We start from the raw sequence: 14,368 nt of genomic DNA, 5'->3' as shown, positions 1-14,368 counted from the left end.
AGGTTCAAGATTATATTTGCAACATGCATATTCAAAAAGTTAATTTCATGTACATTCATGAATCATGATATGTGTATTCGAAACGTTTTTACCAATCTCACAAAAAAATTGTTGGCGTTTTTCTCTTTCATTTTCGGACTATACTCTGGTGTCAAGAGATAATTTTAGACACCCATAGTCGTGGATTTAAGCCACATTAATTGCACTATACTACATGCATTGCATAATGTGTGGGCTGATTGCATGAACTTACAGTTTGCATGAAACTTTTCTCCTACTAAGATACATATGGTTTGTCTTCCCTCTTTAGATATTTCTCAATGTTCATCACCTTGACCACATTCATTTTTGAACCTCAAAGGTCATTAAACCTTCTAATAAGACCTTTTATCTATCATTTCAAACTCTATAAACTCATCAAATATAGTATGGACTATACTGCTAGCATTCATATGGAGTCCTGAATATGAAATTATATATTATAATCTCCAAGTTTCACATCTTTCACTTGCTTCATAGTACTTTATAATTGTTTTCTAACTTTTCCCCCGACATTTGTTTGCTTTCATATAATAACATCATCATTATCTTTGTATAATGATTTTGAACCACTTGCTCTAACGTAAAAACAATTGTGAAAGTTGTGGAGTTGGCCATTAGGAGATAACTACCAACATTTAGATGTCACAAGACCTAAATTTCCTCTTACATATGATCCCACACAAATGTATAAACTCGTGTTTCACTTGACAAGGTTCCAAATTCCAATCCAAATAGACATGCTTGGAAAATCACCCTTCTCACATCAATGTAGCACCAAATGTTTATTTTCAATGTCAACCCAATGATATCATTAATTGTGTTAACACTTTAGGTGTATCCCCCTTTCCACATTGTGTTAAACTTGGCATGGATTCCCTCTTCTCCCAAGTGGAAAAGGGGATACACCCCATGTGGAAGCTATACACACCTAGGACAAGTGAATCATCTTGCCAAGAAAAGCCTATGGTCCCCTAGGAGAAAGGATTCGTTCTCTAGATTACCAAGTGCCACTGACTTCCTAGGTATGTGTAGCCACCCTAGAAAAAAAAGTCTCCAATGCAAACTAATCAACCCTCATCCTAGGAAAAAAGAATGATGCGTGAAAGTTAAAATTGCATTACGCAAGAACCAATTCCCCTATCAAGGTAGAAAGAATACTTTCATATAGTAACTTTCCAAGCTACACTAATGTTGGTGGATCTCGTTACCAAAATAATTCGTTAAATATTTTTGTAAGGCTGATAAAGTATGCTTAAATCTCATTACTACCATTAATGGCATTAATTTCCTTTATTGTGTCTGAATAAGTGCCTTTACAACCCATAGGCTTACTAAGAAGACAATATGGAAATAAACATGTGTACTTTTGATATTGCTTGTTCATTTTAGAAATACGGTCTTATAAATCTCTTTTATAGTTTTGATCGAGCAGAATGGAGCTTGAACCTTGAAATGAACTCTCCATGTAAAGGATTTGAATCATTTATCACAATTTATTCAATAGTTGTTTTGTTTATAAATCTTTTTATCGAGTATGTTTAATATCCATCCATTTTATCATTTGACACGAAGGTGAAACCCTCACATTTTGCTTGATTACAGTGTAGGGTAGAATCAAATCTCTGAAATTTTGTTGGATGGAGCCCCATGCTAATTAGTAAATTATACTTGGCGACTTATTCTTTTGTCTCATTACAAAGTACTCATTGCTACCCAGCATTTCCAATGTCATCCTTATAATAGTAAAATCAACATCCAACTTGTTCTTACCAATCATAAATGCCTTGAAGTCACTTTCACGAATAAATGACCACCTTCTATATGAGTTTGCTTTATCGAGATTCCTTTCTGTATATGAATTGTTTATAGAAGGAAAATTTTAGAATCCTTTACAAATTACAATTGCATTTTCTAAGGGTCTTGATTAATATTATTGTCGAAGTTGTTGTAAAAGTAGTTGCTACTTCGAACTTGTTGTAAAAGTATTTCTTACTACTTGTGGTTTAAATTTCATTATGACTATTAATCGTAAATCATTTTCAAATGTACATTAACATTATTCTCGTGAAACCATATTAACGTCTCTCATAGAACCTCTACTGTTATGATTTTATAGCAAACTATTGAACATAAATTATTAAATTTAATTATAATGAGATGCACCGATTATTTTAAATTTCATATGGAGCTCAAGTTAATATCGTTGATTTCATATTGCCTCAAACATGCCAAACAATCCTCGAACAATTAGCAACTATTTCTTCGATGTTTACACAAAAATGTTTTGTATTAACAAATTCAACAAAACAATGACATGTTTCCATTTGTTGTACCTCCCATGAGAGGGAGGAAACAAATCCAACTACACACTTCAACTAGACTTAATGTTAAATATACTAAAAATAGTCTCAATCACCTCTATACTTGATCCAAGTTGGTTTATGTCAAGGGAGAAGAGGGGTTTCAACTTTTATGTATCTAACTTTCTGCTTGGTATAAAAAATTTCTAGTCTCTTTAGGGCACAACACTCATATTCTATGATAACGCTAGCTTCTTGTCAAAATTAAATATATAAATCCAATAAGACGTTAACTAGAACTATGCGCCTATGTCCTACACATGTAAGCTCATGATTAGATCGATCGTTAGTTCAAAATCTAATGAATTCATATAAATACACTTATGTATCTAATCTCAATGCTTCTTTAATCTCGATCAAGTGTGGCCTTGGATGAAAAGTTTTAGATGCTTAGGCATTCTTGTGTTGGGAAGAATAGCAATTGAGCGACTCAACACATACACGTTTTGGTGAATACATTCAGACGCCACAAGGAGATGGATATTACGATTTATTGATATGTACATATGTACGATCGCAAACGATACCAACAATACACATATCAAAACACCCTACATCATATGTCAAATCACCGAATTTGGCATCACATAAGGAACTCTATAATATTTGTGACTATCACAATCAACAGAGATCTAAGACATTATGTCAAAAACGAGCTTGTTACTGGAAAATATTAGTCTCATTAAATGGGACGAGCGATTTTACTCATAAATAATGTTAGGATAGCTTCACATGAGCTAGATCTTTTTCCATATGAAAGTTCGAACATGGACTAGCATCAAGGCTATTTATTCACCAATTGCAGCAACATAATAATACATGGGCAGACTAGGTGAATACTTGTTTACCAAAGCAAAATGGTCAGATATAAAGCGGCAACATAGTCACACCCCAATCATCATATGAGAAACCATTATCTTGTCAAAACAGCATTATACTCGGTTGGCAAAAGGAAAATTCAGATGCAAGATCTTGAACCTTATCATGTCATATTCATACCCATGTGAGCCATTCATTCGGTGTAGACAGACAGTAATAAATAAGGCTAGTAGTTTCTTTCAAGACCCTAACCTTAGGTGAATGGGCTATAGCTCGGTTCGGTGAGAAGTGGATTTTCTCTCGTGAACTCTCACGATAAGGAAATCAATCAGCAAAACATAATGAGTGTTCATTGGTGTCACAAGAGTTTTGTTTTCTAACTTGCACATTGTGTGTGTGAGAGAGAGAGAGAGAAACATTCAATCAAAAGTAAAACAAAGATATTCACATGAATAGATAAAGTATGAATGTTGTATGTTAATCACAACAATATACTCAGGAAGGCCTAGCTTGAGCTGAAAAACCCATACAAACAAACAAATAAAATCTGAAGCTCAAAACCCTGCACAAAACATTTGAAGTTTGAAGGGTCAAAAACCACACATAATAGACACTAATCTCAAGCAAGTAAAGGTCACAAATGCAAGCCGAATAAAGGGCCAATCTCTCAGAATTTTAAGCTTACATTCAGAGGTCATTCTGAACTTTGATTTTTGTAGAGGTAGATCACAACAATACACTAACATGTACATGTAAGACAACAAAAAAAACTAAAAGCCCAACTGTCTAGAGTCCACGAACCCAACTCATCAAGTTTAATCAAATACAAAATACACAGCATTTCCTCGTAATACACAACAAAACACAAACAAGTAGAGATAGGTTCGACCAGATGCACGTAAAACCCGAGAACTCTTCAGTCTCCGAGTCCTTCGACTTGCAAGACAATCAAAACAAAAACAAGTAGAGATAGGTTCGACCGGATGCACGTAAAACCTGAGAACCCTTCAGTCTCCGAGTCCTTCGAGTGGCAAGACAATTGGCGTCCAAGTGTGAAAACGATAACATTAAGTTGCAAAAAAAAAACAATTAACAAAAGAATGGATGCATGAAGAAGTATCTATCTTCTCTGTAATTGGAACAGGACACCCAAAAACAAATAGAATGTTTTAACACGCAGAAATAGCACTGCCTTCTTCTTTCTTCTTCTACTTCCTAGACATGGTTAGATATGGATGATTGGGAAATTTTTTTCTGGCGTCTCTTCAGGAGGTTACAAAGATTTCCATCAAAACAAATGTGCCTTTACTGTAACAAAATAGAGAGAGAACTCGGACATTTAATAGGGTGGCGGTGGTGGAGATTCGTAGGAGTAAATCACTGGTGGTGGTGTGAATTCATCTGAAGGGATGGGCGATGGTGCAGATTGATCCTGTGAGTCTGGCGATGGTGGGGATTGATCAGATGAAGGCGGTGTTTCACATGGCGGCTCAGTCGGAATGGGTGATGACTGTGGCGGCAAGGAAGGAGGTGAGGAAGCATACTGAGGAGGAGGTGGGGGCGAAGAGTACTGATAAGGAGGCGGTGAAGATTGGTAGACGCTTGGAGGCGGCGGAGATTCATAGTGATATGGTGGCGGAGGCGGAGATTGATACTGATACAGAGGCGATGGCAGAGATGAAGGTGGAGATGAAGGTGGAGGTGGAGGTGGAGGTGGAGGCGGAGATGGGGGTGGAGGTGGAGGTGGAGATGAACGTGGAGGTGGAGGTGAAGATGAACGTGGAGGTGGAGATGGAGGTGGAGGTGGATTGTCATGACGATGATGGGGAGGAGGAGATGGCACTGCAGGAATTAATGGCGGAGATGAATCATGATGGCCATGAATCGGCGGAGGTGGTGGTGAGACAGGGATGTTATGAGGTGAGGATCCATGGGGTGCAGAGGGTGTTGGTTTCACAGGATGTGTGGAAGGTGCAGAGGGCTTCGGAGGTGGATTGAAGACTGGTGAGGAGCCACTGGATGGGGGTGAAGGAGACGGGATATGGCGTCCAGAAGAACCTGATGGGCTCGGATTAGGGTTAGGTACGCCACCTATGGGCGGTGCTTTCTGCTTGTTAGGGCATGTCCGAGGCGGGCCTGGCACAGATGGAGTAACGATGGGAGCTCTCGGCAGAGCATTCCGAGGAGTGCCATTAGATCTCTGAGGAGGCCCGGCTGGAGGCCCACAGACAAACTCATCACAGCCCTTCCTATGAGATGCTTCAGAGGCACATTCTCGAAATGATCTCTGCGCAGGCCTTCCAGGTATGCAATTCTGCCTGTCGTCTATCGATACCCCTCTGACAGGCAGAGCCAGACAATTAGGCGCTTCGCTGGAGAAGAAGTTACCACCATAGCTGAAGTTCTTCAATCTCGGAAGAGCGCAGATCTCAGGAGGTATGTCACCGGAGAACATGTTATCGGCGATATTGAGCTGCTCCAAGCTCACCATCTCTGCAACAGTCTCAGGTAGCTTACCGCTGAGATGATTCGAGCTCACATCAAACACAGTCAGATTGGTGAGCTCGCCGATATTAGGGTTTATGCAGCCTTCCAGGCCATTGTTGAGGGCGATGAATTCGTTGAGGCTGGGGCCCATGTTGCCGATGCTTGCAGGGATGCATCCAGAGAATCGATTGTTGGCGAAGACAACGACAGATGCAGTGGAAGCGCCCAGATTCAGAGGGATTCCATCGACGAATCGATTGTTGTTCACGAAGATGGCGTCTAGATCCTTGTTGAAGAGCTCGCTGGGGAGGGCTCCTTCGAACTCATTGAAGCGCAGGTCTAAGTAGTAGAGACTCGGCAGCGACAGAATCACTGCAGGGAAAGCTCCAACGAATCGATTGTTGCTCAGATCGAGCTCGAACAGCAGCTTCAGATTGCCGAAGCTCCGAGGCAAGATTCCGCAGAACCTGCAAGTTAATGGAAGCCTCTACAATCTTAAAGACCTGTATACACTTCCTAAATTCATGAAGTGGTAACTATCGTCTATCCGCAATAAAACAGTCTTACAGAAGATTTATCAGACACTTGAAACAGAGTATATCTAGCACGTTCAAAATGACTTTAAACCCTAAAACCTAATGGAACCTCTACAATCTTAGAGACCTATGCTCGCTTCTCAAATTCATGGAACTTTAACTATGACCACCAGCAAAAGAAACAGTCTTTACAGTGGATTTACCAGAATCTTGAAACAGAGTATAGCTAGCACGTTCAAATAGTCTAAACCCTAAACCCTTCCATTCAGTTTACTGATTCACACGGACGGTTTAGGTCGTATGGTTTAGGGATTTAGTGTTTACTCTATCAAACAATTTTAAACAATCTAAGACCTAAACCCTATTGAGTTTTTTTCTGATTGACTGAGTGAGCTGTTACAACGTATTTTATTATAGGGTTACTAGTTTGCATTTTACCTGTTAGAGTTGAGATGGAGGAGAGCGAGGTCAGTGAGGAGGCCTAGGTCTTCTGGCAAGAAGCCGGCTATGTCGGCATGGTTCAGATCGATCCCGCCCACAGTTGTGACGCAGGGATCATCAGGAGCTTCGGCGCAGAAGACGCCCTTGTAGCTACAGACATCAGGGCCTACCCATGTCGCAGTGTAGTTGAGAGGATCAGAGAAGATGGTCTTCTTCCATGCCTGGAAGGCTACGTATGCCGCCTTGAGCCTCTCATTCTCGAAGGCGAGCCCTGTGTCCTGCTCATCTTTCTCCTCCATGCGCCGCCTCTGAGTGTAGAAGACATTGATGTGGGCCTTCTGGCGCTGCTCGAGGTGTCTGCGGTGATGGCCGGCAAGGTGTCGTGGCCCGCCCACGACGATATGGCGGGAGTAGGAGTGGGATGGAGTCATCTGAACTGAGAAGAGGAGGAGCAGAGGAAGGAGGAGCAGAGAAGAGGCTGCGAGGTGTGATGAAGAAGCCATGGCTCGGTGCTCTGCTGGTTGTGGCTATGGCGGTATGTCGGAGCAGCAGCAGTAGCAGTAGCAGAAGAAGAAGAAGAAGAGATGTTACGAGCTATGGAAGTGCAGAGGAGAGAAGTCTCTGCTTCCTACATTGTGTGCAGAGAGGAGCAGGGGAAGCTGCAGAGAATAGAGCAGCAGTAGCAGAAGAACAGAGAGAGCAGGAGGAGAAGCAGTAGTAAGTAAGTAATGAAAGAGAGTGTGAGTGAAGAAGAAGGAAGAAGAAGGAATTGGGGGGGGAAGAGGTAATAATTAATTTTATTTATTTATTTATTTATTTATTTATTTAATCAGAAATAAAAATTTGAAAAATAGAGAAAATGAAGGAATGCAGAGATAGAGAGAGAAGAGAGAGAGAGTGATGGAGAGGGGAGACAGTGGCAGCACAATAAATACTCTTGATTTTTATTTTTATTTTTATTTTTATTTTTATTTTTATTTTTATTTTTGAATTACGATGGTCCATTATGTATGTATATACGAATTACTGAAGGACCGAAAGAAAAGGGCAATAAAAAATTAAGGAGGCCATAATAATTTTTTTTGTAGTAAATGCTAAAAAATTTATAAATTCGAAAAAATAAAAAGCATTTATTGGTATTTCTCCTTTTCTCTTCTTCTTCTTTTTCTTTTTTTCTATCTTCTTTTCCTTTTGTTTTTATTCTTTTTTTTTGCTTTTTGTCCTTTTTTGCTTCCTTTTTTTAGAATTTATTTTTTGGTTTCCTTTTTCCCTTTATTTTCTGCCAACCTCAGTGTGTTTTTCTCCTTTTCTCGTTCCTCTTATTATTTATAATTAACATCTTTTACCTGCTCTCTCTCTCTCTCTCTCTCTCTCTAGCTGGCTGTACTCGCTCACTCACGAAAAGTCACCATTAACTTTAAAATCCAATCTCACTCGTCTCCCTCTTCTTCTCCACAAAACGTTCTCCCAAAATACTCCTCTCGGTTTTTGGATATTCTAAACATAGTATTAGTATTAGTATTAGTATAGTATTCGTATTAGTACTAGTATTAGTACTAGTCTTAGTATTAGCATTAGTATTATATTAGTATTAGTATTACTCCTCCCTCAACACACTCTCTCCTTATGGCCGGCCTTCTTGTAGACTCTCTCTCTCTTTCTCAAGTCTCTCTATACATTCTCTATGTGGCTCCCTCATCCTCTCTCGCAAATCCCCCTCTTGCTTCCTTCACCTTCTTTCGCCCATTGCTTGAATTGCACAACCCCATATCTCATCACCCGAGTAGCTCAAGTTCAATGCCTTATGCCCGAGTAACTCAAGGTCAACAACTTATGCCCGAGTTGCTTGAGTTCAATGCCGTATGCGTGAGTAACTCAAAGTCAACACCTTATTGCAACCAACCACTTGGCTATACATGTGGTAGAGTTGTTGATATGTTGCCCTTCCCATGAGAACCGGCCTTTAGGCTAATTTTTTTGGCAATGTTAACGTATAATCTAATGCCCTTCTCAAGAGGCACGCAGAATTATCCTCTACAATGTCGGATGTGAGCACTCTTCAATGTTTGCTTCACCCCTTCAAGGAATTATTGTAAAGAGATTGGCATAACACCAACCATTGAATGTAGCAAAAGCCAAATACTTGATATAGTCAAAATCAAGTAGCTCAAGTGTTCTTACCCACATCACTTCAATTCAAGATTTCGACCATGTATAGGTCATAGGGATAAATTGTTCATTGAAAATCATTTGAGTATATCACCACATCCTCTAATTCAAATGGAATGTTGATAAGCTTAAAAGATGGTAATAACTATTAGGCATTTCAAAACTTTGATAACCCAAAGCTTGTTACATGGATTGTAGGTAGTAAACATAAATATAATCCCATAATGAACGAAACATGTTCATACAAAGCTACCTTGATGTAGAAACCATGCTTAGGGATGCTCCTTGAAACGTGGTTGTGTCTTGTTGAATAGTGGCTCCATTGAGAGTTCACAATAATATTGTTTTATTAATTAATTGATAAGGAGTCCGGTCCCTCGCATCCCCATCTTGCCCCTTACATTCATAGTCATGATCTTGAATTTGAGAATGTAGTTTGTAATGACTAGATGGAGCACACTATGTCTCCATGCATTGCCTTGACGTAGGAGATTGTCTAGGATCACAATTTTTGGGTCATGTTTCTATCCTCTCAATGATGGTAAAATAAGATCATCTTTAGTGTATGTCTCTCTCATACACTATCATTCTCTTTTGATGTAGATAGCTCATATATCTCCACAAAACTTTGGATAAGAGTATTTAAAGATATGATAGAGATATGTGTTTTCAAAAACAATTGGTAACAAGGGATTTCTGAAAATTGGAGGGTTATTTTGGCATTTTCATAATTGGCTTATCCTTGCATCAAGCTATTATGTTATCAAAACAAGATCACATGTTCAAATCCTTACTTTCACACATTTGCTACACCATATTTTATTACTTCTCTTGACCTACAACTATAGGCCACATCAATGTACTGAAGTTAAAGACCTCACGGTTTCCAAACAATCGACACAACCTTCCGAACCGTGGCTCTTGGTTCTTCCTAGGTTCCCTCATTTCTTATCCTTTCTCTCTACCTTGTCCTCTCTTTCTATCTTCATAACATTCTGACTCGTGATGTTTTCCCTTTTCGTTTTCACAACAAGTGGAGAGAATTATGATCTCTTTCATACCACAAACAAATATAATCTTGGTAATGAAAATTTGAAGAATGCTACATGCATTTGCACACTATTCCTGTTCCTGTTTTTAGCAATCCATCATCGATAATGAATCTACTAACATTTAAAACTTCACATGTGAAATGAAAGAAATAGATAAATATAGCCAAGATAATGTGTATACAGAAAGGCCATATCTTTATTTTAAGCTAATTAGGTACATATATATTCTCTCTCTCTCTCTCAAGAGTCAATATCCATCTATTCCCATTTTAAAAGTCTCCTTTACATTCATGTCATGATTCTTATTTATGAGTTATTAACTATTGCTAAAAAAAAGCAATTACTACCACCATCAAATACTACCCAACCTCTTTTCATGTGGACAATTACTTACCAATATGCCATCATAGTTATGGGACCTTACCAAAGAACCATCCAAATTTTGAGCGTGACCGACTTGTCATTCATTCATTTCTTTGACAATGCCAACAAATAGCTAATTGAAATGCTGAATTAATACCAAATTAATATGTGAATCAAGTTGCACTTATTGTTATCTATCAACTTCCTTTGAAAGACTTGATTGATGAACGATAGTATCATTCACCCTACCCATTTTGTGAATTAAATTATGAGAAGAACTACTTAAAACAAATTTAGTGGTAAAATTATTGTTCTTAATTATGATTTGAAATGAAAACACCTACTGAATGTTTAGATAACATAGTGTTGTTTTAGACTTACTCGTCGTAAGTAGTGGTGACACTTCATTGTCGCATTGTGTTAATATTAATTAGCTTGGTAAAAAAGAGAAAAACAATCTTTTCAATATTTGGATGGCTTTTGGGTAAGTTCTCATCGTTTTCCTATTAAACTCGTAAGTTTCCGAAATATAGTCTAGTCTCCCTTGTGGACAACCTTTTTTTGTCACACCTTGTACACACATTATACTTAATATTGCATCATTTCTATAATAACTATCATATTTTACTATCAAATTGAGCATTTTACCCTCTTCCATGTCCTGGTTTGATGAGATTTATTTCATTCACTTCAGCTTTCTTTTTCTTGGTTTTCTAAATTCCTCAAATTTAGAACTTCCTCCCAATATTCTTTTATGATATATCAATGGCATGCAAGAAATTCATTCCTTTCTTCACCCCCTCTCACCTCATGTCCAACTTAAGTATGGTGAACGGTTTTCGACCTTGAGATATGATATTATCCATGCCAACTACTTTGCAATGCTTAAACATAGATTGAAGTATCCCATTACTTGGGTTCACGTGAAGAGGACATACTGACTTTTGTGGCGGGAAAGCAAAGTAAGGGGAAATGGCAAAAGGTTCCAATATGAAAAAGGTTCACAAAGGTACATGGCCATGTGATCAATCAAAATTGTTAATTGTTAGTGGTTCCCTTTTTGGTTCTTACGTGTCCTTTTTTACTTTGCACCCATCTTACAACCAAACCACTTGAACGAGCCTATCCTTAACTTGTATGGAACTTGTCCATAGTGAGATAGTGCGTGTGTGTGTGTGTGGAGTGTCAACTTCTATATAATAGGGGTAAGCCTTTGATACTATGTAACTTCACGACGAATGTTGGACATCATGCAACATGGGTATTTAACATTAATCATCTCATTGGGGGCTTATGGTGAATTTAGTCAAGGACTGGTAGAAAAAATAAAAGTTTCCAATAAAAAAAGCCATAGGGCCTTTGGTTGTATGGAACTTGTCCATATATGTAAAGGTGGTGCATGCACACATGGGGGAGAGTAAGAGACCTTGGCAACAAAGTGTCAACTTCCATGAAACAAGGACGTGCTTTTAATTTCATGTAACCTTTCGACACATGTCAAACATCATGCAAATCATCTAAATTGGACCTTACAATGTAATCACATCAAACACTAGCAACAACAAGAAAAAGAGTGTATACTTAAAGCTAGTTGGATTGGAACACAACAAATAATTTTGGGCTTACAATGAAATATACTCGTGATGGTAGAAATTTCTAATGCACAATTGGCACATTATTGTTGTTTTCACTTTATGTGAAAGAGTCATCCATGATAGTGATCCATCTTCTTCGAAGTCTTATTGTTCTTTGAATTAACTATCTTAGTTCAAGAAATTATCACAATCTCTCTCAACTCTTATCTTCATGAAACAATCAATTTTTTTTACTCGCAAACAAGGTTGGCATTAACTGCACCGTAACATATTTTCCACCTCGCACATTTTTTTGTATAAAGCTATGAATATTTCCTTTAAACAAATCTGCATTAACCTCTCTATCTTGTATTGTTTGTGAGTAATGGATGCTCAAAGAAAATGTTGATAGAATGAAATATTAGAATGTTTGGTGAATGTGATCATTTGGTGAGGGGGAAGTGTTATTTCTAATAGTATTTCATAATATCAAAATAGTGCTAGATGAGATAGTCCTACTATCATAAATTTCGTGATCATATTGAGATAATGTTCCAATTGGACTTGCAAACCACTAAAACTCCCTAGGGGGTGGATAGTCTCTCTCTCTCTCTCTCTCTCTAGAGTGAGATGTGGCATAGATGGACCAACCCATCAACAAGAATACATGTCTCTAGTCATAGCTTGAGTGCGTGACAACAACATTTATGGCACGAGATGAAGCAATTAAGAGCTTACTTTGAGTCTTGCAACATACAAATATTGATAAGGCATGACAACAAAAGTAGTTATCGTATTAGGTTCAACAACTAGAGAAATATTTATTAACTTTGTAGTGAAAAAAATCTTCAGGAGTATAAAAATACAAAAAGAGTAAGTTTCTCATAAAAGTTCAATGGCAAATGATTATAATTTGGAGGATTCTTCAATCAAGTGTCGTTGGTGACTCAAATGCATCCATTTGATACCCAATGTACGCAACTTGAGTATGATTAATGGGTCCAACACCAGCATGCTTTGCACCATTTCTTGAGAAGAGGTTGTCATTGCTCAAGAGCTTGCTTCATTAGTTTAAAAAGGGAATTTCAAGTGTCTTTCGAAGATATAGACAATTAAGGAGGATTATTAATGGATTTGAAGAGTGTATTCGGGAGATTGTCCTACCTTGGCCTATGAGATATACTTTCACCTTTTTGCATGTAACATTCCATCGGACAAAGAAGCATTAATGGATTGGTTTTGTCACGGTCTTTGATTTAAACTATCTAATTCTTACCTTTCATGAAGATCCAATATCACTTGTAGAGGCTATCAGTCGAGTTGTACAATGAGATAACTAATTATTCAAATACCCTAAAAAATGTCACACCCAAGCTTAAAACAAAACATGCTTGAGTAGTCACAACGCTGCTTTCAAGCCCTTCCCATGCACACAACATCTTCTTCATTCCTAAGACTTAGGATAGAAAATCTCCCCCTCTCTCTCCCCCTCTTCTCATTATTGATGAGATTAGTGTGAAGTGCTTTACCCAAGCCTTACACTAATAATCTTGTATGTGATTGTGGTTCCTAACTAATTGAATGGTATCATGCTCCATGTGTGTGCTTTTGTTTGTTGTTTAACCCATTAAGTATAAGGGAAAAGTACCAGGATACCCCTCGACGTTTGTTCATTTACCAAAATGCCCCTGGAAGTTCCAAATTTACCAAACTACCCATATATCCAAAAAAATACACGTTATAACGTAAGTATACACTCAAATCTACAAGCCCTATTTACCAGAATACAAAATTTCTTTTTACCATAGCCCCCCCCCCCCCCCCATAATAGAAGCTCATGTTTTTAATAAACAACAAGCAGAGGAGCACAGAGAAAAAGAGAGGAAAAGAACATCTAGAGAGATAGAGAGGGGGGGGGTTAAACATAGTTGTAGTTAGTGACCATTACCATTACAATCACTAATCTTTCCACTTGTCTACCCTAATTATCCATTCATCCATCTATGTGTGTGTGTGTGTGTGAGTGTAAGTGTGAGAGCATACATATATATTGAAGTCAATGGAGGTGGCCCAACCTTCCACATTCATGCTGAGTAGTAGCCTGAGGAGCTTATCTTCAGATTACCTCACCGTTCTGGGCTGTGGCCCTGACCAATTCGCAGACATTGCTTTCTGCATAGACAGCTGGACCTATGCCCTCATCTACACCCACCATTGCATCTTGCCGGCTCGCAGCCCCTTCTTCCCCCTCTTCCTCTCCCCCTCTTCCTCTTCTGCTTCTTCTTCTTCCTCCGACTCCGAATCTTGCGATTCGTCTACCTCCTCCTCCTTTAATCCGCCTCAATCTCATTCCCCACCCGCCTCCCGGAATCACTATGTCAGTAGCATCTCTGTGAGCCAATGCTACCTAACCAACAACAGTCTAATCTTCAGGGCTAGAACCAGATTGTTTCTTCTTCTATCACCGGGAATCCCGCTAGCAATTCTCCGACAGGTATATTGAGTAACTGGGAGGCCGACAACTC

General features: G+C 38.6%; 1 protein-coding gene across 1 annotated transcript; it reads right to left on the bottom strand.

Moving 5' to 3' along the window:
* Positions 1-4,560: 4,560 nt before the first annotated feature.
* LOC147865821 (uncharacterized) lies at positions 4,561-7,286 on the bottom strand. Its single transcript, XM_087317546.1, has 2 exons — positions 6,683-7,286; positions 4,561-6,175 (listed from the first exon to the last, which is right to left on the bottom strand). The coding sequence occupies exons 1-2, from the start codon at positions 7,186-7,188 to the stop codon at positions 4,561-4,563; spliced, it is 2,121 nt and encodes a 706-aa protein (XP_087173672.1). The 5' UTR covers positions 7,189-7,286.
* Positions 7,287-14,368: the final 7,082 nt, after the last annotated feature.

The sequence above is a fragment of the Azolla caroliniana genome, unplaced genomic scaffold (genome assembly GCF_043228905.1).
Source record: "Azolla caroliniana isolate FFs.n. ecotype wild unplaced genomic scaffold, voAzoCaro1.0.p SCAF_3, whole genome shotgun sequence".
Classification (NCBI taxonomy): domain Eukaryota; kingdom Viridiplantae; phylum Streptophyta; class Polypodiopsida; order Salviniales; family Salviniaceae; genus Azolla; species Azolla caroliniana.
The sequence above is the reverse complement of the archived record's forward strand: the minus strand, read 5'-3'. Positions and strand labels throughout refer to the sequence as shown.